General features: G+C 44.5%; 1 protein-coding gene across 3 annotated transcripts in view; it reads right to left on the reverse strand.

Moving 5' to 3' along the window:
* LOC124041929 (ephrin type-B receptor 1) overlaps positions 1-23365 on the reverse strand; it is a 432554-nt gene that overhangs the window by 81997 nt on the left and 327192 nt on the right. For all 3 annotated transcript variants that reach the window (XR_006840006.1, XM_046360112.1, XM_046360111.1), the window contains exon 5: positions 7147-7482. Coding sequence is in view for 2 of the 3 variants with exons in the window: in XM_046360112.1 (XP_046216068.1) it covers positions 7147-7482 (336 nt within the window). In the remaining variant the exon portion in view is untranslated. The remainder of the gene's footprint in view (positions 1-7146; positions 7483-23365) is intronic.

Genomic DNA, 23365 nt, shown 5'->3' on the forward strand with positions numbered 1-23365 from the left:
CCAAGACAGTCGTGAAAAGGGCACGACAAAGCCTATTCCCCCTCAGGAAACAAAAAAGATTTGGCATGGGTCCTGAGATCCTCAAAAGGTTCTACATCTGCAACATCGAGAACATCCTGACTGGTTGCATCACTGCCTGGTATGGCAATTGCTTGGCCTCCAACTGCAAGGCACTAGAGAGGGTAGTGCGTACGTTCCAGTACATCTCTGGGGCAAAGCTGCCTACCATCCAGGACCAGGCGGTGTCAGAGGAAGGCCCAGAAATTGTCAAAGACCCCAGCCACCCCAGTCATAGACTGTTCTCTCTCTACTACCGCATGGCAAGCGGTACCGGAGTGCAAAGTATAGGACAAAAAGGCTTCTCAACAGTTTTTACCCCCAAGCCATAAGACTCCTGAACAGGTAATCAAATGGCTACCCGGACTATCTGCATTGTGTGTGTGTGTGTGTGTGTCCAACCCCTCTTTTATGCTGCTGCTACACTCTGTTTATAATATATGCATAGTCACTTTAACTATACATTCATGTACATACTACCTCAATTGGCCTGACCAACCAGTGCTCCCGCACATTGGCTAACCGGGCTATCTGCGTTGTGTCATTGGCTAACCGGGCTATCTGCGTTGTGTCATTGGCTAACCGGGCTATCTGTGTTGTGTCATTGGCTAACCAGGCTATCTGCGTTGTGTCATTGGCTAACCAGGCTATCTGCATTGTTATTTCTTTACCTACCTTTTGTTCACCTAATACCTTTTTTTGCACTATTGGTTAGAGCCTGTAAGTAAGCATTTAACTGTAAGGTCTACACCTGTTGTATTCGGCGCATGTGACAAATAAACTTTGATTTGAGGAGGAGTGTTTAGATACAGAGGGTTTGGCAGTTGGCACGCAATCTAGGGTACAATGTTGTGCCAGTCAGGAGACAAAGATGAAGGCTGAGGGAAGCAGTAAAAGAGGGAAGAAAAGTCCCTCTCTGAGTGATGTCATTCAGCTGCTCATATGGGTTAAGTGTCTTGGATGTAGGGATGGAGGGGAGGAGGGATGGAGGGAGAGACGGATGCTGTTGAGGACATTGTGTAAATCAGAGAACATTTCCAAAGTTTTCTGGAGTTTTTTTTACATTACCCATTCCTCCGGTCCTCGACTGAAATGACCCTTGTACGCATTAACCTTAATAAAGTAGATATTTAACATTTACCGCGCAACACTTAGGTCTGTACACTGTGTGCTCCTAAGTAAATTAAAGCATAATGTTCCTGAAAAAACATAACATGGGAGATGACTAAACCTGGGCTGTGTAGAGAGAAGGTGTAAATAACTTGAGCTGTGTAGAGAGAAGGTGTATATAACCTGTGCTGTGTAGAGAGAAGGTGTAAATAACCTGAGCTGTGTAGAAAGAAGGTGTAAATAACCTGAGCTGTGTAGAGAGAAGGTGTAAATAACCTGAGCTGTGTAGAGAGAAGGTGTAAATAACCTGTGCTGTGTAGAGAGAAGGTGTAAATAACCTGAGCTGTGTAGAGAGAAGGTGTAAATAACCCGAGCTGTGTAGAAAGAAGGTGTAAATAACCTGAGCTGTGTAGAGAGAAGGTGTAAATAACCTGAGCTGTGTAGAGAGAAGGTGTAAATAACCTGAGCTGTGTAGAGAGGTGTAAATAACCTGAGCTGTGTAGAGAGAAGGTGTAAATAACCTGAGCTGTGTAGAGAGAAGGTGTAAATAACCTGAGCTGTGTAGAGAGAAGGTGTAAATAATCTGAGCTGTGTAGAGAGAAGGTGTAAATAATCTGAGCTGTGTGTGTGCGTGTGTCCAGCACAGGGCAGGGCAGGCTGTGAATGAGCCCCTAAATCTTGATATTGATCAGGCCTTTATCACACACACACACACACACACACACACACACACACACACACACACACACACACACACACACACACACACACACACACACACACACACACACACACACACACACACACACACACACACACACACACACACACACACACACACACACACACACACACACACAGAGGTATCTAGGACAGTTTAATGGCCTCATTAATGGCCTCTGCACTGATCCACACTGCACCTCTCTGCACCACATTGCCACTGACTGCCCCTCCTCTACCGGTCTCTCCCCCTCTATCTTCATTCCGTCTATCTCTCTCTCTTTCATTCTCTCTTTTACACATCTCTCCTCTCACGCTCTAACACGCTGTATCAATGTCACATTCTGACCTTAGTTCCTTTGTTATGCCTTTGTTTTAGTTTGGTCAGGGCGTGAGTTGGATTGGGTAGTCTATGTTCTTTTTTCTTTGTTGTGGTTTCGTGTTTGGCCTGGTATGGTTCTCAATCAGAGGCAGGTTGAGGTGTCGTTCGTTGTCTCTAATTGAGAATCATACTTAGGTAGCCTTTTCCCACCTGTGTTTTGTGGCTGATCATTTCCTGTTTAGTGTTCTTTCCATTCACCTTACGGGACTGTTCGTTTGTCGAACACTTACCACGCTGCGCTTTGGTCCTCACATTCTTCCACCACAGACGACCGTTACAATCAATCTCTCATCTTCTCCCCTATTTCTCCATCAATCCTACATTCTTCCATCTAAAATACAATGAACCTTTTAAGGATCTGCCCCTTTTTTCCAATTTTCGTCTAAAATGACATACGCAAATCTAGCTGCCTGTAGCTGAGGCCCTGAAGCAAGGATAAGTATATTCTTGGTACCATTAGAATGCAAACACTTTGAAGTTTGTGGAAATGTGAAAGGAATGTAGGAGAATAAAAAACAATAGATCTGGTAAAAGATAAAACCAAGAAAAAACCAACCGTTCTTTTGTATTTTTTTGTACCATCATCTTTGCAAGAGAAAGGCAAGAGAGGCGGCCTCCCTGGTGGTGCAGTGGTTAAGGGCGCTGTACTGCAGCGCCAGCTGTGCCATCAGAGTCCCTGGGTTCGCGCCCAGGCTCTGTCGTAACCGGCCGCGACCGGAAGGTCCGTGGGGCGACGCACGGGTTAGGGAGGGCTTGGTCGGTAGGGGTGTCCTTGTCTCATCGTGCACCAGCGACTCCTGTGGCGGGCTGGGCGCAGTGTGCGCTAGCCAAGGTGACCAGGTGCACGGTGTTTCCTCCGGCGCATTGGTGCGGCTGGCTTCCGGGTTGGATGCGCACTGTGTTAAGAAGCCGTGCGGCTTGGTTGGGTTGTGTATCGGAGGACGCATGACTTTCAACCTTCGTCTCTCCCGAGCCCGTACGGGAGTTGTAGCAATGAGACAAGATAGTAGCTACTACAACAATTGGATACCATGAAATTGGGGAGAAAAAGGGGTAAAATAAAAAAATAAAAAAAAAAAGGCAAGAGTAAGGCCATAATGTATTATTCCAGCCCAGGTGCAATTAAGAGTGTATGTGCAAATTTTTAGACTAATCCAATCAACCATTGCATTTCCGTTCAAAATGTTGATTCCAAACTGCCCAAATGTGCCTATTTTGTTTATTAATACATTTTCATGTTCAAAATTGTGCACTCTTCTCAAAAAATAGCATGGTATTATTTCACTGTAATAGCTACTGTAAATTGGACAGTGCAGTTAGATTAACAAGAATCTAAGCTTTCTGCCAATATCAGATATGTCTATGTCCTGGGAAATGTTCTTGTTACTTACAACCTCATGCTAATCGCATTAGCCTACGTTAGCTCAACCGTCCCGTGGATGGAACACCGATTGCAAACATGTTTGTGTCCTTTTGAACTGTTTGGGAGTTCAGTCCAGTCTGCACAAGTAAGTGTGGCTAAGAAAAACTTTTCACTCTTTCACTGCCCTCCTCACAAAATGTTCTCCCCAAATGATCCTTCGATCCTTCCTTCTGTCTCCTCCAAGACAGCCAATAACCATGTCCAGCGCATTGGTCTAGCCTCCTGCCTGCATATGAAAACCCTCCTGTCGGAAGCAGCAGCACCACAAAGAGTCTCCTAGGGCTGGGCATGGGCAGACCCGATTACAGCCAGTCACCTCTTCTTCCCTACATCTATCTGTCAAGTAGGGCATATTTCTCCTGTCAAATTGGACAATCAGAAGCCATTATGCCACCCTGATAATCAGAGCAATTTATTTGCCTTTCTCATTTCCCTGTCTCATTTCACTGTCAGCCATGATGACTCAAAGAGAGAGAGAGAGAGAGAGAGAGAGAGAGAGAGAGAGAGAGAGAGAGAGAGAGAGAGAGAGAGAGAGAGAGAGAGAGAGAGAGAGAGAGAGAGAGACCGCACCCTTCTCCACTCTCTTTCGCGTACCTGTGAGAAAGTGTGTACTTAGTCATTATTTTCTTGGAGGTTGTTGTAATCAAATGTTGCAAGGGCGCAACTTTTACTGGGAATGGTGGGAACACGTTCACCCAGTTTCATAATTGGAATGTGATACAAAACGAGGCAACGGTGTGCTTTAGGACCATGGGGACGCCTCCGAGCAGTCAGGTAGGCTGTCTGTAGTGTATCCGCCAAGATAAAAACAACAGTATATGTCCCCCCCACATCTAAAACTAAAGTTGCGCCTCTGAAATGTTGTAATCAAACATTGGAAAAATGTACAATGATTTAGGTGTATTTATCGAAAGAAGATTTTTTAGGAGCTATTCACTTAAGCTCATCAAAATGCTTTAGCTTATGCACAAACTGGAGTGTTCACAACTTCAACTTTTACTTTTCCATAGCGCCAAAGCTCTGCTATCAACCATGCAGTTTGTAGAGTAGTAAGTACCAGAAGTTGTTCAATATGTTTAACACAGAAAAGTCCCAGAAAAGTTACAGTACACACTCAAAACTGTAATATGGCACAGACCAACAAAATGACCACTCGAAAATAGCATATCTGTAATACACCACTACACTCCATGTTATGGACAGACTGAGGTCCCTCTCATACTAGTAAACACAGTTAAATGTAATGCGTCTCATTTACATTTTCCACTTGGTCAATAGTTTGTGCTCGAGGTCCCTTGATAAGTGCCACTATGTACATGATGGAACACCACGGGAGCATGAAGAACACTGTAGGAAAAGGACCGGGCAGACAAAATATCCCAAAGCTGTCATTTCCAGTGGCTGAATTCATATTCCGTCACCAGAGAGAGATCGAGGGAGGGAGGGAGGGAGGGAGGGAGGGGGGAGGGAGGGAGGGAGGGAGGGAGGGAGGGGGAGGGAGGGAGGGAGGGAGGGGGGGAGGGAGGGAGGGAGGGAGGGAGGGAGGGAGGGAGGGAGGGAGGGAGGGAGGGGGAAGGGAGGGAGGGGGAGGGAGGGAGGGAGGGAGGGAGGGGGGAGGGAGGGAGGGAGGGAGGGAGGGAGGGGGAGGGAGGGAGGGAGGGAGGGAGGGAGGGAGGGAGGGAGGGAGGGGAGGGAGGGAGGGAGGAAAGAAAAAAAGAAAGCAAGGGAGTTGGAGAGAGACAGAGTCTTCGGATGTGAGAAAAAAAGAGAGAGACAGAGAGAGAGAGAGTGATGAGGAGGCGGCCGTCCAACTCTCTGGCTTGGTTCAGGCTACCCTAATCGTGGGCTAATGTCTTTGACAGAGGAGATGTCTGCATGGTCATTATGTAGTACTAAACACGACCCCTTCTTGTCTCCCTGCCTGTTCTGTAAGAGCTACAGCACTGTTGCCAAGACGCAGCGAATAGCAGAGAATCTGGCCTGGGTCTGTATTCACAAAGGATCTAAGAAATGAAGTGCTGATTTCGGTTTTGCTTTTAAATCATAATGAGTAAGAGGAGGGACCTGATCCTAGATCACACTCCTGAGATGATTTGTGAATACTGGCCCTGTTCAGCCCTATAAAAACAAACCTCAACAGGTATTTCACCCAGGATACGTTATGTTTCAAGGTTTTTGCCATTATTGCTGCTTGCCGAAAACAAAGCGTCATTAAAAACAGAAAACTGCAAAAAGCAAAAACCTCTGACAAGCCATGCCGCTGCTTCAATGCTGTCGCAACCTTCAGAAGATTGAGCAGAAAAGACGTTATATAAAAAACATGTGCTTTTTGTCAGTCAGATTGATTTACTTTAGGGCTTGCTACCAATGCTTAAATGCCCAATGCAGTCCACACTATATCGATGGAATAATACTATTAATAAAAGTACAATAAAATATACAAAATATAAAAAGAAATAAAGGAATAATACTGTGAAATTGTGAGAATTATGATAATCCCCTTTTAGTTGTTTGAAAAGACCACATGAATTTTCAGCCTGTTAACTTAGTTAACAGACCAATAAGAAAGAGAGTTCCAAACCTCTGCCATAAACAGATAGTATTCAGTTTTACCCTCCGCACTCAGACAGTCACAACTAAATTATTGCATCAGATATTGCTCTTGCTTAGAAGCTATTTTTGTTTCTTTTTTGCCATTTTAATTTAGAGCAATCACAGTAAGGTACTTAACTGTTACCCAGAAATGATTTGATATTGAAATAAAAATGGCTGCATTAGGGCCTTTATTAAGAAGAAAGCATTTCTGGAATGTTCTCTTGTGGAACAGAGCAAAAGGCAAACCAGCATTTTCTCTTTTTTTCACGGGGTTTGATGTGTAAATAAAACTGGGGAACTACAAAGGGTGCAGAAATAGGGCAGAGGGATGGATATGATGGTCTCGCCACAGATCCTAGTATGCCATGTCTTCGGTTTAGAGTTTTAACTTCACCATATTCCAAAGGGGGAAATCCCCCAACCCCCAACACACTCAATTATCAAGCAGGCCACTGCCTTGATACGAGAAAAGAGGGTAATGAAACCAAAGAAGAGAGACCGTTTCAATATTTCACTTTGTGAGTTCTCGTATAGTTGGAATAAGCTGCCCCCATCACTTCAATCCTTAAAGTCATTATTCACAGTACAGCTCAATGACATCTCTCCAGCACAGATTGTGATAGGAGAAGCAAAGGGCCAGGAGTCAAAAATACAGAGGTTATGCTGTGTTAACTAGTGCTGAGCAATGTGGAATAAGATATGAAAACCATATAGGAGACACAGGTACAGCAGAAAACACCAACAATGTATACAGATGATGAAAATGTTCCTGCTGCATCATCGTCATCTTCCCTATCCCCTCCACATGCATACACACACTCCCCTAACCCTAACTCTCACACCCACACTATTCTCTTACCAGCCTGGTTGGTGGTGATGTCTATAGACACATGCTGGGCAGGGTAGGGGCTCTTGTTGGTGACCCCATTTACAGCCTGTATCTCGAAGCTGTACAGCGTGTGAGCCCACAGGTTACTGATGAACACCCTGGTCTCTGTCAGGCCAAGCTGCCGAGGCACAAACTCCACGTTGTCATCACACTGCGAGCAGGTACGGCGGTCCGCACGACACTTCTTACACACGATGTTGTAGACCACATCCTCACGACCGCCCGTCTCCCTGGGCGTGTGCCACTCCAGGATCACTGAAGTCTCGTTCACGACGGAGATCACGTTCCGCGGTCCCGAGGGAACGCCTACAAACAGACACAGAGAGGAACCTTTATTTAACCAGGTTATCTCATTGACATCTCACTGAATCTCTTGCCAACAGGCCTTGAGATTGACAAACACAATGAGAAGTTTGTCAGTATTCTATTCAACCATTATTTGACCAGTAGATCCCATTGAGATCTCAAAGAAACTCGTTTTCAAGAGAGACATGGCCAAGAGGGTAGCTTTCGAGTAAAGGTTACTAAAGGACATTACTCTAGTCTGTACGATATACAGTACTAGTCAAAGGTTTGGACATTCAAGGGTTTTTCTATATTTGTACTATTTTCTACATTGTAGAATAATAGTGAAGACATCTAAACGATGAAATAACACATATGGAATCATTTAGTAACCATAAAAGTGTTAAACAAATCAAATGTATTTTATACTTGAGATTCTTCAAGGTAGCGACCCTTTGCCTTGATGACAGCTTTGCATATTCTTGGCATTCTCTCAACCAGCTTCATGGGGTAGTCACCTTGAATGCATTTCAATTGACAGGTGATCCTTATTAATTTGTGGAATTTCTTACCTTCTTACCTTTCTTACCTTCTAAATTATTTGAGCCAATCAGTTGTGTTGTGACAAGGTAGGGGCGGTATACAGAAGATAGCCCTATTTGGGAAAAGACCAAGTCCATTGTTTCCTTCTTAATGCATTCAATTCGATCAGTTGTGTTGTGACAAGGTAGAGGTGGTATATAGAAGATATACCTATTTGGTAAAAGACCAAGTCCATATTATGGCAAGAACAGCTCAAATAAGTGAGGAGAAACAACAGTCCATCATTACTTTAAGACATGAAGGTCAGTCAACATGAAACATTTCAACAACTTGAACGTTTCTTCAAGTGCAGTCGCAAAAACTATCCAGCACTATGATGAAACTGGTTCCCAAGGGGAACAGGAAAGGGAAACCCAGAGTTATCTTTTGCTGCAGAGGATAAGTTAATTAAAGTTAGATGCACCTCAGATTACAGCCCAAATAAATGCTTCACAGAGTTCAGGTAACAGACACATCTCAACATCAACTGTTCAGAAGAGACTGCGTGAATCAGGCCTTCATCAATTTGCTACAAAGAAACCACTACTAAATAAGAAGAGGAGACTTGCTTGGGCCAAGATGGACATTAGACTGGTTGAAATCTGTCCTTTGGTCTGATGAGTCAAAATTTGAGATTTTTTGTTCCGACCAACGTGTCTTTGTGAGAGTAGGTTAACGGAGGATCTCCGCATGTGTGGTTCCCACCGTGACGCATGGAGGAGGAAGTGTGATGGTGGGGGTGCTTTGCCCGAGATCATCCCGAGAACATCATCCCCACAGTGAGGCATGATGGTGGCAGCATCATGCTGTGGGGATGTTTTTCATTGACAGGAACTGGGAAACTGGTCAGAATTAAAGGAATGATGGATGGCGCTAAATACAGGGACATTCTTGAGGGAAACCTGTTTCAGTCTTTCAGAGATTTGAGACTGGGACAGATGTTCACCTTCCGGCAGGACAATGACACTGAGCATACTGATAAAGCAACACTCGAGTGGTTTAAGGGGAAACATTTAAATGTCTTGGAATGGCCTAGTCAAAGCCCAGACCTCAATCCAAACTGAGAATCGGTGGTATGACTTACAGATGGCTGTACACCAGCAGAACCCATCCAACTTGAAGGAGCAGGAGCAGTTTTGCCTTGAGAAAATATTCCAGTGGCAAGATGTGCCAAGCTTATAGACACATACCCAAAGAGACTTGCCAAGCTTATAGACACATACCCCAAGAGACTTGCAGTTGTAGTTGCTGCAAAAGGTGGCTCTACAAAGTATTGATTTGGGGGGGTCAATAGTTATGCGTGTTCAAGTTTTCTATTTTTTTGTCTTATTTCTTGTGTGTTTCACAAAAATATTTAGCATCTTCAAAGTGGTAGGCATGTTGTGTAAATCAAACGATACACATTTTAATTCCAGGTTGTAAAGGCAACAAAATAGGAAAAATGCCAAAAGTGGTGAATACTTTCGAAAGCCACTGTTACACAGCATTCTGCAGTGATACGCCATCATATCTAGTTAGTGGGACTATCATTTGTTTTTCATCAGGACAATGACCCAAAACACACCTCCAGGCTGTGTAAGAGCTATTTAACCACGAAGGAGAGTGATGGGGTGCTGCATCAGATGACCTGGCCTCCACAATCACCGGACCTCAAACCAATTGAGATGGTTTGGGATGAGTTGGACCTCAGAGTGAAGGAAAAGCAGCCAACAAGTGCTCAGCATATGTGGGAACTCCTGTTGGAAAAGCATTCCAGGTGAAGATGGTCGAGAGAATGCCAAGAGTGTGCAAAGCTGTCATCAAGGAAAAGGGTGACTACTTTGAAGAATCTCAAATTTAAAATATATTTTGATTTGCTTAACACTATTTTGGTTACTACATGATTCCATTTGTGTTATTTCATAGTGTTGATGTCTTCACTATTACTCTACAATGCAAGAAATAGTCATGATAAAGAAAAACCCTCAAATGAGTAGGTGTGTCCTAACTGTTGACTGGTACTCTATCTGTATCTGATTTATAAAACTAACAAACAGAAGCAAGATGACACAAATCATGGAACTCTCGTAGGATATACAAGGCTATACCCTTTTTCACACTTCTGAGGAAGTACAGTTCCCGCTCAGCCCAGTCAAAACTGTTCGCTGCTCTGGCCCCCCCAATGGTGGAACAAACTCCCTCACGACGCCAGGACAGCGGAGTCAATCACCACCTTCCGGAGACACCTGAAACCCCACCTCTTTAAGGAATACCTAGGATAGGATAAGTAATCCTTCTCACCCCCCCCCCCCTTTAAGATTTAGATGCACTATTGTAAAGTGACTGTTCTACTGGATGTCATAAGGTGAATGCACCAATTTGTAAGTCGCTCTGGATAAGAGCGTCTGCTAAATGACTTAAATGTAATGTAAATGTGAGGCAAACAGAACCAGCCCAAGCCAAGCTCTATTTGGCTGGCCTGGTTACACATCCACCATAACTGCTGGAACCATGCTGGAGAGGGCAATGTGAAAGGAAAACATCAGAGCTAGCGCAGTACAGGTCAGCTCTATGGTGTGAATCAGGCACAAGTGTTTCAGACATGACTGAGTCTGACTTGCCAAGGAGAGGAAAACGGGGTATATTCCATAACAACCCAGAGGGCAGAAAAGGCTTGGATAAACTTTGATTAGTGGAACGTTTTTATCGGTCCGGCTCTGTTGATGGAAGCGTTTTCCCCACTTAAAGAATGTTCCTGGACATGCCAATGCTGAGCGAGCAGCTATTCTATATGCTAATTATAGTCCATAACTCCAGCGAATGGGGCTGTAAGGAGAGGGAGACTGCAGTACTATAGCTACTAGCTATACTTGAGGTATAAATCAATGTGAAGTCTATCTAGTTCTTTTCAATCAAATCAAAGTTTATTGTTTTGCATACGGTATTAGTGTTACAGCATTTTAAAAGGTGTGTGAACATGTACTGTCTGAACATATCCTGGTAAAAAAAAATAACGGATACAAGTGAAGGAAGCCATATAGGTGTATTAGGACACATCTCTTGAAGTTCCCATCTTAGGGGGGATGAGGTCAGACAGTTGAAAATAAAGGAAACAAGTGAAGGAAGCTGTATAAGCGTATTAGGACACAGCCCTTATGTTTCCCATGGTGGACGGGTGAGGGCAGGCAGTTGCTTCTGTCAACACAGCCACAATTAATCATTGTTTCTGCTAAGCCACGTGGGATAGCGCTGGGGTGCTGGGACAAAGCAGCAGAACACACAGAGGTGACGGATCGGCGGTGTTGCCACGGCGACCTCGGCTCAGAGCCATGGAGACGACTGTGGGGTCAGTGACAGGGAGGTCATGACCTCCACAGAGAGGACTGAGAGAGGAGAGAAAGAAAAAAGGAAGGAATACATCACCTCTCCAGATATCCGGCACCTTTACCCAAAGCCATATAATCAGGACTCCCAATGTGAGAACCAGACCAACAACACTGGTTTACAAGCACCATATTCATTAGAGCACTTGGGTGTCTGTACGAGAGTGAGGAAAAGAAAGACAAATAAAGAGAGAGACATACGGAGAGACATACAGAGAACCAGAGAGTGAGATAGCGAGACAAAGATAGAGAAAGACATAACATAGTGAGATGAGAGATGAGAGAGAGTAAAAATAGAGGAGTGTTTGTGTTTGCAGAAATAGGCCATAGGAGGAGAGAACAACTGGAATCCGATCACACACACAGAGAGCTCATACACTGTACTGTACCGTACACACATATACTCTATAATCATCACAGCACATACTGCCGTGAACACTGATCTGTATGATCATGTGGATGTGTCATTTCACCATCAGTGTACATAGTGCATGTGTGTGCTGCTAATAGAACACATACATATGACATGAAATCACACACACACAATCCAGGTGAAAGCTATCATCTCTTATAGATGTCACTTGTTAAATCCACTTCAATCCGTGTAGATGAAGGGGAGGAGACAGGTTAAAGAAGTATTTTTAAGCCTAGAGGCATTTGAGACATGGATTGTGTATGTGTGCCATTCAGAGGGTGAATGGGCAAGACAAAAGATTGAAGTGTCCTATGAACGGGGTATGGTAGTAGGTTTGTTTTAAGTTGATACACATCAGTTTGTTTTAAGAACTGCAATGCTGCTGGCTTTTTCACACTCAACAGTTTCCTGTGTGTATCAAGAATGGTTCACCACCCAAAGGACATCCAGCCAACTTAACACAACTTTGGGAAGCATTGAAGTCAACATGGGCCAGCATCCCTAGTAGAGTCCATGCCCCGGTGGATTGAGACTATTGTGAGGGTAAAATGGGGGGGGGGGCAACTAAATATTAGGAAGGTGTCCTTAATGTTTTACATATTTGCATATTTGTGTGCTGTCTGTTTTCAAGTAGTCATAAAACAAAACAAGATGCCTGTGAGAGGTGAGGTGTGAGCATCTCATCTCGGTTGCTAGATAAATAGATTCCCCTATGCAGTGAAGGATGGATAAATCCGATGTGGCTGCCACTTAACCGGTGATTTGCAGGCTATTACGGCTGCCTTTGGCTGTTTTCATTTGCCGTGAGATTTAATTTGTCGAGTGCATTACTTACCAAGCTCCTGGCCTGGCAATCATTTAGCCACACTAGTCAGCCTTGATTGTTACTTGCATGTCAGCCGCCACAATTAAGACGACTGCGTGATCATCGAGCATTTTGGTTACTGAGAGTAATGTGTTCGATAGGTTGGAGTGTTTGTGACAGTGGGGTGACAGTCTGTGTGGGCTGGGGTAGTGTGTGTAAAGTGTGTGTGTTTTTGTGCGCGCATGAGTATGTGCGGGTGCGTGTATGAGTTGGGTGTGTGCGTGTATGTATGCACTGTGTTCATGCCCAGTAGGGTCACTTTTAAATTCATCCCCACCATTGCCATCTAACTGATGAGCTATAGAGCATTCTGTGTAGCAGGTGGATCTAGACAGTAATGTCTATATCCCACCAGCATGGCAGAAAGGGAAACACATCTTGGTGGGGCCCCAAAGGGCCACAGCCCCTGTTTTTACTCCCTGGGATGCCTGCTGATATCAAGAGCAATTCACCCCCCCCCAAATAAACAGCGTGCCACATTGTTTACTCAGCCGGGCCCTTTAATCCAATCCCAGAGCTTCACTGGGCTTCCTTCACTGTGTTTGTTTTTACGATATGGAACAGCTCCTCTGGGACTCACTACAACTCCTTGTGTGGAGATCTGGAGCGCAGACTGACTGGGATTTTAGGAATAAAGAAAGAAAAGATGCCTTGTTTCAGAGGGGGAACTAAACCACTCAGAAATCTTCATTCTTCAAGTAGATATTTGTACATTTACGGTAGGGCTGTGACGGTAATTGTAACTGACAGCTATGGATAAAGACCATCGTAAAAAAAACTGCCAAAACTGTTTAAATAGGCCTACATTCCTTCTGGATTGTATTTATTTTCATGTAGATACACTTCACCCAATAGCCAGAATGTTCACTAATGATTAAAAGCAATTGTTTTGCTAACTTAGTCTGTCTATTAAACCTTCTACATCTCCTCCTCCTTCCAACTGACCTTTGATGCTGGAGCAGCTCATTGCTAGAAGAGGGGGTCTAGAGCGCTATAGGCTTTGGCTCTTCAGTAAAAAATAGTTTGATGTGTATTTTATACAATGCACATTTTCATTGCTTGCTAGTAAATAAATAAATCGGTCTTCTCCTAAAAAAGGCTAGATGTGTCTGACTATTAATTAATTATTCAACAGCAGTTGACAAGGTTGTTCTGGCTCTGAGTCCTATAATGCTCTAATGTTGTGTCAAATGAACAATGTGCCAATCTTCTCCAACTTGGCATGGTATAATTTGATACTGAATCTTTTCTTCATTTATAGACTAAACAATGCGGATCAGGCCTGGTCCTGGCCAATATGCTGCCCTAGACGAGACACCCCAAAACTGTACCATTAATCCCTGGTTATAATCATTTATGTTAATATATGTATTAAAAACTTCTTACATTTTTGAGAGTTTTTGTGAGAGTTTTTGTGTATTTTATACCATAATTTATACTCCATGTGAGCAATGAGTATGCGTCTGGTTTCTCTGTCCTGTCAATGTTGACGGAGCACGCCTGAGCACACATAGAAGTACCTGGCCTGCTTCTCGCAAATGTCAAATTTAGGAAAGTGAACAGCTGGGCTTCAGTCAAAGTTTTTTTTATTTTTTACATCCTTTCAAATTAGAATAGCTCCTCTCAATATTTTCAAAATCTTTTCAACACTCTCCCCCACGATAATCAGCCTCGCTGATAAATAGGCTATGGGCATTTGTTTCTATTTTAATGATTGTCAATTTTATCTTCATACTATAGCATAGTTCTCCCCTTCATCCTTTCACTATCAATTCATTATCTTTACTTTCAGGAAAGCCTAAGGTAGGCTTTGTTGATTGCTTCCTTTATATCTGTCTGTTCCTCAGTTTGATCCCTGTGTCAGCATTAATGTCATTTTGTTTCCCCTGTCCAGACGCTGTCTTTGTTTTGTTTCACGTCAGTTATTTATTAAATATTCACTCCCTATACTTGCTTCTCGTCTTCCAGTGTCTGTCCTTACAGAATAGTTTTTTAAATACGTTTTAACGAAAGGAGAAATATTAGCTGTTGTGTCTGATACGCTGGTGGCTCTGATTGATGGGTGCTTTTATGGGGGTTTGCGTGTGTGAGTTTGACTGATGCTCTCTTTAGACCTACTGTACAGTACCAGTCAAATGTTAGGACACACCTACCCATTCAAGGTTTTTTTCTTTATTTTCTACATTGTAGAATAAGTGTGAAGAAATCAAAACTATGAAATAACACATATGGAATCATGTAGTAACCAAACAGAGCCAGACTGATAAAAACAGTACACTAATCAAAGTTTATCCAAGCCTTTTCTGCCCTCTGGGTGGATATGGAATATGCCCAGTTTTCCTCTCCTTGGCAAGTCAGATTCAGTCATGTCTGAAACGCTACAGTACAAGTCAGAAGTTTGAGTAGGACAGACCTAATCATTCAAGGATTTTTCTTTATTTTTTACTATTTTCTAAATTGTAGAATAATAGTATGGACATTAACTATGAAATAAAAGTGTTAAACAAATAAAACTATATTTTATATTTGAGATTCTTCAAAGTAGCCAACCTTTGTCTTGATGACAGCTTTGCACACTCTTGGCATTCTCTCAACCAACTTCATGAGGAATGCTTTTCCAACAATCTTGATGGAGTTCCCACATATGTTGAGCACTTTTGGCTGCTTTTCCTTCACTGTGGTCTAACTCATTCCAAACCATCTCAATTGAGTTGAGTTCAGGTGATTGTGGAGGCCAGGTCATCTGATGCAGCACTCCATCACTCTCCTTCTTGGTCAAATAGCCCTTACATAGCCTGGAGGTTCCTTGAATTCTAAATAAATCACTGACAGTGTCACCATCACACCTCCTCCTCCATGCTTCATGATGGGAACCACACATGTGGAGATTCTCTGTTCACCTACTCTACGTCTCACAAAGACACAGAGGTTGGAACCAAAGGACATACTTCAACCCGTTTGTGCCATGGATCATCACTGGAGGCTTCTTGCGATGGATCATCACTGGAGGCTTTGTGCCATGGATCATCACTGGACTAGAGAGACACACAAGAGGCCTGGCTCTGGGAGCGGGCATAGGATACACTGGGCTGTGGAGGCGCCCTGGAGGTCTCGAGCATAGAGCCTGCACAACCCGTCCTGGCTGGATGGTGACTTTGGCCCGGCACGTGCGGGGCGCAGGCACAGGACGCACTGGGCTGTTTGGACTCACCGGAGACTCAGTGCGCAGAGCCGGCGCATGACATCCTGGGCCGTAGAGACGTACTGGCGCCCAGATGCGCTGAGCCGGCACCCTCCAACCTGGCTGGATGCCCACTCTAGTCCGGCTGATTCAGGGAGCTGGAAGGTAGTGCACCGGGCTGTGAACGCGCACTGGAGACACCGTGCGCCCCACCGGATAACACGGTGCCTGACCAGTACAATGCTCGCCACGGTAAGCATGGGGACTTGGCTCAGGTTTCCAACCTGACTCAGCGAAACTCCCCATGTGACCCACTGCCTTGCTAGCCGTGTTCCCTCTTAACAATGCAGTTCATCCTTTGCTGCCTCTAGGGTCCGTCGAGGATTTCCTCCCAAGTCCATGAGTCCCCCTTACCACGCTGCTTGGTCCTTTTGTGGTGGTTTGTTTTATCATGGGCGTCGTGAGAAGTGGACCAAGGTGAGCGTACATGTTCTTTTATTTAAAATGCCGCCAACAAAAACAATAAACAATACAAAACCACCGTGAAGCTCTTTTTCCCTCCTTCAGTGTGGAGGAGGGAAAATTAATATGTGATGCCTCTAACAAAGTTAACTACCCACACTGAAGGAGGGAAAAAGGGCTACCTAAGTATGATTCCCAATCAGAGACAATGATAGACAGATGTCCCTGATTGAGAAGCATACCCGGACAAAACATAGAAATAAAGAAACATAGAAAACAAAACCTAGAATGCTCACCCCACACCACACCCTGACCTAACCAAATAGAGAAATAAAACGGCTCTCTAAGGTCAGGGCGTGACAGGTACTGTATAAGTCCATTCAGAAAGTTTACTAAAGTAGCCTGTCTGGACTCCATCTCTTTAATAAGAATCAAATCATGATTCAGTCTTGTAAAAGTCCTATTTTGAGTAGCTTAGGCTACATTATTTATCTCATTATGGTGTCCTCTCTTTGAAGAAAATATGTGAATGCCACTGCCATCGAATGACAGCAGCAGCAGGGTTTGTGACGTTTTGCGGACTTCGTTTCAATGGTTTTGTGTCTTTTTTTTAAGCCAACAGACAACAACAAGGTAGGCATATACTGTATCTTTATATTTACTCTGTTAACGTTGTTACAAAAAGAAAATGTGTGTGTGTGTGTGTGTGTGTGTGTGTGTGTGTGTGTGTGTGTGTGTGTGTGTGTGTGTGTGTGTGTGTGTGTGTGTGTGTGTGTGTGTGTGTGTGTGTGTGTGTGTGTGTGTGTGTGTGTGTGTGTGTGTGTGTGTGTGTGTGTGTGTGTGTGTGTCAGTGGCGTAGTGCTGTTTCGCGGGGCCCCCACGCAAGTTCCGAGAAAAACATTTTCAGTTCTCTAGCTAATCTAATGCTATTTTACACATTTTGCCATGAGAGAAAATGTTGCTGTTTTAGAGCTGATTTCCTGCTATTCTACACATTAATGTGGAGTACCATATCTTTCTCTCTCTCTGCAGCCAGGCAACAGTGCAGGCAGAGGGATTAGACCAGGCAATTACACTGGCTTAGCTCTGTTGACTGGTGCATTACTGGCAGAGCCAGCAGCTTACTTACTCTACCACTGCAGAAGGAGAGGGGGAGAGAAGGACAAAGATGAGGGAAGGTGGAAGAGAGGAAGAGAAGGAGGAAGAGGAGGCAAAGTGAGAAAAAAAGGAGAGGAGGTAAGGTGAGAATGAGAGAAAAAGAAAAGGAGAAAAGGAGGAAAAATAGCAAGGAGAAGGAGATTGAATGAGAGGAGAGAAGAACGAAGGAATAAAGAAGAACATGACAAGTAAAACACATGAAAACGTGTGAGGGAGAGAATTAAAGGAGAAGATAAGGTGAAAACGAGCACAGGAGAACAGGATAAAGGGTACAAATGAGAAAAGCGACAAGCCTGAGAAGATATCTCTCTCAGCCTGTTCTTTTAATCCCCATTTCCACTGGCACTTAAAATCAGGACCAAATTAGGGTCAAATTTGAGCTGGCTCAAATGGAATTCTAAAATCGAGCTGGCTCAAATGGAATTCTAAAATCGAGCTGGATCGAGGGAAGCCCGTTCCAGCACAGCCCAGCTTCACAACTGGAGTCAGCTTGATTAGAATTCAGGCTGGTGTTGCCGTTGTAACAGTATAACTTTAGACCGTCCCCTCGCCCATACCCGGGCGCGAACCAGGGACCCTCTGCACACATTAACAACAGTCACCCAGGAAGCATCGTTACCCATCGCTCCACAAAAGCCACGGCCCTTGTAGAGCAAGGGGAACCACTACTTCAAGGTTCTCAGAGCAAGTGACGTCACCGATTGTAACTCTATTTAGCACGCATCACCGCTAACTAGCTAGCTATTTCACATCCGTTACACCGTTACTACTGTATGCAACCACGATGCTGACACAATGTTTAGCTAGCTCATATGGGCTTGTTGCTGTTAGCTAGCAAATTAACAAGCAGTAGTCAGACATCACACAAATTCCCAGCTAGCACAGTGGATCTGGGCCGATTCCGTCTGAGTGTCTGGGCACTCAGCTGAGAGTCAGACTCGGCCGACGTCACGTGGCCCGAGTCTGGGCCGCCTTAGGCAGTATTACTTTTGGCTAGGATGCGGTGTTTGAGCTGGGGCCGAATCCGGTGAGAGTTATCTGGCCCAAATGTATATATTACTTGGGGCTCAGGCCGATTCCGGTGTGAGTTATCTGGGCCAAAGGTATTGCTTGGGGTTTGGGCCGAGGCTCCTCTCTGGCAGATGATGACACGAGCTGCTTTATATAATTAACATTTCATCATTTTATTACGTTTACAATTGCAACAAATAATCTGCTCAGACCCCAACCAAGGAACATCAAAAGTCGTGCTATAAATTCACAGACAACACAAAGATTCCTTGATGCCCTTCCAGACTCCCTCTGCCTACCCAAGGACGCCAGAGGACAAAAATCCGTTAACCACCTAACTGAGGATCTCAATTTAACCTTGCGCAATACCCTAGATGCAGTTGCACCCCTAAAAACTAAAAAAATGTCTCATAAGAAACTAGCTCCCTGGTACACAGAAAATACCCGAGCTCTGAAGCAAGCTTCCAGAAAATTGGAACGGAAATGGCGCCACACCAAACTGGAAGTCTTCCGACTAGCTTGGAAGGACGGTACCGTGCAGTACCGAAGAGCCCTTACTGCTGCTCGATCGTCCTATTTTTCTAACTTAATTGAGGAAAATAAGAACAATCCGAAATTCCTTTTTGATACTGTGGCAAAGCTAACTAAAAAGCAGCATTCCCCAAGAGAGGATGACTTGCACTTTAGCAGTGATAAATTCATGAACTTCTTTGAGGAAAAGATTATGATTATTAGAAAGCAAATTACGGACTCCTCTTTAAACCTGCGTATTCCTCCAAACCTCAGTTGTCCTGAGTCTGCACAACTCTGCCAGGACCTAGGATCAAGAGAGACGCTCAAGTGTTTTAGTACTATATCTCTTGACACAATGATGAAAATAATCATGGCCTCTAAACCTTCAAGCTGTATACTGGACCCTACTTCCTGTGCTTGGCCCTCCTATGTTGAACATAATAAACGGCTCTCTATCCACTGGATGTGTACCAAACTCACTAAAAGTGGCAGTAATAAAGCCTCTCTTGAAAAAGCCAAACCTTGACCCAGAAAATATAAAAAACTATCGGCCTATATCGAATCTTCCATTCCTCTCAAAGATTTTAGAGAAGGCTGTTGCGCAGCAACTCACTGCCTTCCTGAAGACAAACAATGTATACGAAATGCTTCAGTCGGGTTTTAGACCCCATCATAGCACTGAGACGGCACTTGTGAAGGTGGTAAATGACATTTTGATGGCATCGGACCGAGGCTCTGCATCTGTCCTCGTGCTCCTAGACCTTAGTGCTGCTTTTGATACCATCGATCACCACATTCTTTTGGAGAGATTGGAAACCCAAATTGGTCTACACGGACATGTTCTGGCCTGGTTTAGGTCTTATCTGTCGGAAAGATATCAGTTTGTCTCTGTGAATGGTTTGTCCTCTGACAAATCAACTGTACATTTCGGTATTCCTCAAGGTTCTGTTTTAGGACCACTATTGTTTTCACTATATATTTTACCTCTTGGGGATGTTATTCGAAAACATAATGTAAACTTTCACTGCTATGCGGATGACACACAGCTGTACATTTCAATGAAACATGGTGAAGCCCCAAAATTGCCCTCGCTAGAAGCATGTGTTTCAGACATAAGGAAGTGGATGGCTGCAAACTTTCTACTATTAAACTCGGACAAAACAGAGATGCTTGTTCTAGGTCCCAAGAAACAAAGAGATCTTCTGTTGAATCTGACAATTAATCTTAATGGTTGTACAGTCGTCTCAAATAAAACTGTGAAGGACCTCGGTGTTACTCTGGACCCTGATCTCTCTTTTGAAGAACATATCAAGACCATTTCGAGGACAGCTTTTTTCCATCTACGTAACATTGCAAAAATCAGAAACTTTCTGTCCAAAAATGATGCAGAAAAATTAATCCATGCTTTTGTCACTTCTAGATTAGACTACTGCAATGCTCTATTTTCCGGCTACCCGGATAAAGCACTAAATAAACTTCAGTTAGTGCTAAATACGGCTGCTAGAATCCTGACTAGAACCAAAAAATTTGATCATATTACTCCAGTGCTAGCCTCTCTACACTGGCTTCCTGTCAAAGCAAGGGCTGATTTCAAGGTTTTACTGCTAACCTACAAAGCATTACATGGGCTTGCTCCTACCTACCTCTCTGATTTGGTCCTGCCGTACATACCTACACGTACGCTACGGTCACAAGACGCAGGCCTCCTAATTGTCCCTAGAATTTCTAAGCAAACAGCTGGAGGCAGGGCTTTCTCCTATAGAGCTCCATTTTTATGGAACGGTCTGCCTACCCATGTCAGAGACGCAAACTCGGTCTCAACCTTTAAGTCTTTACTGAAGACTCATCTCTTCAGTGGGTCATATGATTGAGTGTAGTCTGGCCCAGGAGTGGGAAGGTGAACGGAAAGGCTCTGGAGCAACGAACCGCCCTTGCTGTCTCTGCCTGGCCGGTTCCCCTCTTTTCACTGGGATTCTTTGCCTCTAACCCTGTTATGGGGGCTGAGTCACTGGCTTGCTGGGGCTCTCTCGTGCCGTCCCTGGGGGGTGCGTCACCTGGGTGGGTTGATTCACTGTTGTGGTCGGCCTGTCTGGGTCCCCCCTTTGGGTTGTACCGTGTCGGAGATCTTTGTGGGCTATACTCGGCCTTGTCTCAGGATGGTAAGTTGGTGGTTGAAGATTTCCCTCTAGTGGTGTGGGGGCTGTGCTTTGGCAAAGTGGGTGGGGTTATATCCTTCCTGTTTGGCCCTGTCCGGGGTGTCCTCGGATGGGGCCACAGTGTCTCCTGACCCCTCCTGTCTCAGCCTCCAGTATTTATGCTGCAGTAGTTTATGTGTCGGGGGCTAGGGTCAGTTTGTTTATCTGGAGTACTTCTCCTGTCCTATTCAGGTGTCCTGTGTGAATCTAAGTGTGCGTTCTCTAATTCTCTCCTTCTCTCTTTCTTTCTCTCTCTCGGAGGACCTGAGCCCTAGGACCATGCCCCAGGACTACCTGACATGATGACTCCTTGCTGTCCCCAGTCCACCTGGCCATGCTGCTGCTCCAGTTTCAACTGGCCTGGGCCCTAGGACCATGTCCCAGGACTACCTGACATGAGGACTCCTTGCTGTCCCCAGTCCACCTGGCCATGCTCCTGCTCCAGTTTCAACTGTTCTGCCTTACTATTATTCAACCATGCTGAGTCATTTATGAACATTTGAACATCTTGGCCACGTTCTGTTATAATCTCCACCCGGCACAGCCAGAAGAGGACTGGCCACCCCACATATGCTCTCTCTAATTCTCTCTTTCTTTCTCTCTCTCGGAGGACCTGAGCCCTAGGACCGTGCCCCAGGACTACCTGACATGATGGCTCCTTGCTGTCCCCAGTCCACCTGACTGTGCTGCTGCTCCAGTTTCAACTGTTCTGCCTTATTATTATTTGACCATGCTGGTCATTTATGAACATTTGAACATCTTGGTCATGTTCTGTTATAATCTCTACCCGGCACAGCCAGAAGAGGACTGGCCACCCCACATAGCCCGGTTCCTCTCTAGGTTTCTTCCTAGGTTTTGGCCTTTCTAGGGAGTTTTTCCTAGCCACCGTGCTTTTACACCTGCATTGTTTGCTGTTTGGGGTTTTAGGCTGGGTTTCTGTACAGCACTTTGAGATATCAGCTGATGTACGAAGGGCTATATAAATAAATTTGATTTGATTTGATCATTTATTTTTACATATTTTCTCATCGTTTCTGCGATCAAAAACACAATTAACATTTAAATTAAATTCTTTAAGAGCACTTTGTGCAAGGCAATTGATAAGCATTAACAAATAGACTATTAACAAATGAAAGCGCTTTAGACGCTTTTTGGATTCTGGTACGATGCCGGCAAAATCGTCTGAATTACAGTAGACGGAAATGGCCCGATGTACTTGGGCCGATTCTGGGCCGCCATTCGTATTGATTCCAGGCCCGAGTCCGACACCCGATTCCGGGCCGATTCAATCAGTTCTGGCGCCCCGGAAGAGGGCCGCTTTTCAGCCGATTCCTCATTGCTAGCTGTGTAACCACCATATCTGGATCCTTCATTCAGTTTTGCACGACACAATAAAGTTTTATGAGAACAGTCAGCTCTCGACTGCTAACTACCCAACGTTAGCTAGCAAATCAGAGTTGAAACAAGCTGGCTAACGTTAACTAGCTAATGTGAGGTCGTACTAAAAGCTACATTATATCAAACCTGTCGTCTAGTTTGATTGGCTAGCTAGCTAGCTAATAGCCAATGCAACGGCAAGCAAGGTAGGAATTAAGGTAGCCATCTAGCCTGTTATGCTAGCAATGACACTAACCGTTTAGCTACCTAGCTAACATTAGCAAATAAATACATCGCTCTGAGTCTGGCTGGCACTGGCAGGAGTATGGGCTAACGTTAGTTACAGCATGGTGAGGGTAAATTAAATTCTTCAACATCTTGCTAGCTAGCAACATTAGCAAAGCCAGCTGCACAGTCACTTATTGGCTACCTAGCAACATAACATCATTTCTTATTTCTGTAGGCAGTGAGAACGCAATTCGAGCTAGCCCACCAAGGCCAGCCCAGCCCGGGTTGACTTCAAAGTGCCAATGGATACAGAGCTTCAGCGTAGAATGATATGGATTTGTGGCCTGAGGTCCAGACAGTGTGCGACAGAGATCAAGGGAGCATCCGGAAGCTTGGCCACAGTTGTAAGATGAGACTGGAGCCACAGGACTCCAAGCCATTGTGGTGTAGGCCAGGAATGTAATGAGTGTACTGGAATCCTTTCTGTATGTTCCTCTGTCTGCCTGTCTGTCTCTCTATTTGTGCTGATACCATGCATTCCAATATCCCTGCATG

Source organism: Oncorhynchus gorbuscha, linkage group LG08, assembly GCF_021184085.1.
Source record: "Oncorhynchus gorbuscha isolate QuinsamMale2020 ecotype Even-year linkage group LG08, OgorEven_v1.0, whole genome shotgun sequence".
Taxonomy (NCBI): domain Eukaryota; kingdom Metazoa; phylum Chordata; class Actinopteri; order Salmoniformes; family Salmonidae; genus Oncorhynchus; species Oncorhynchus gorbuscha.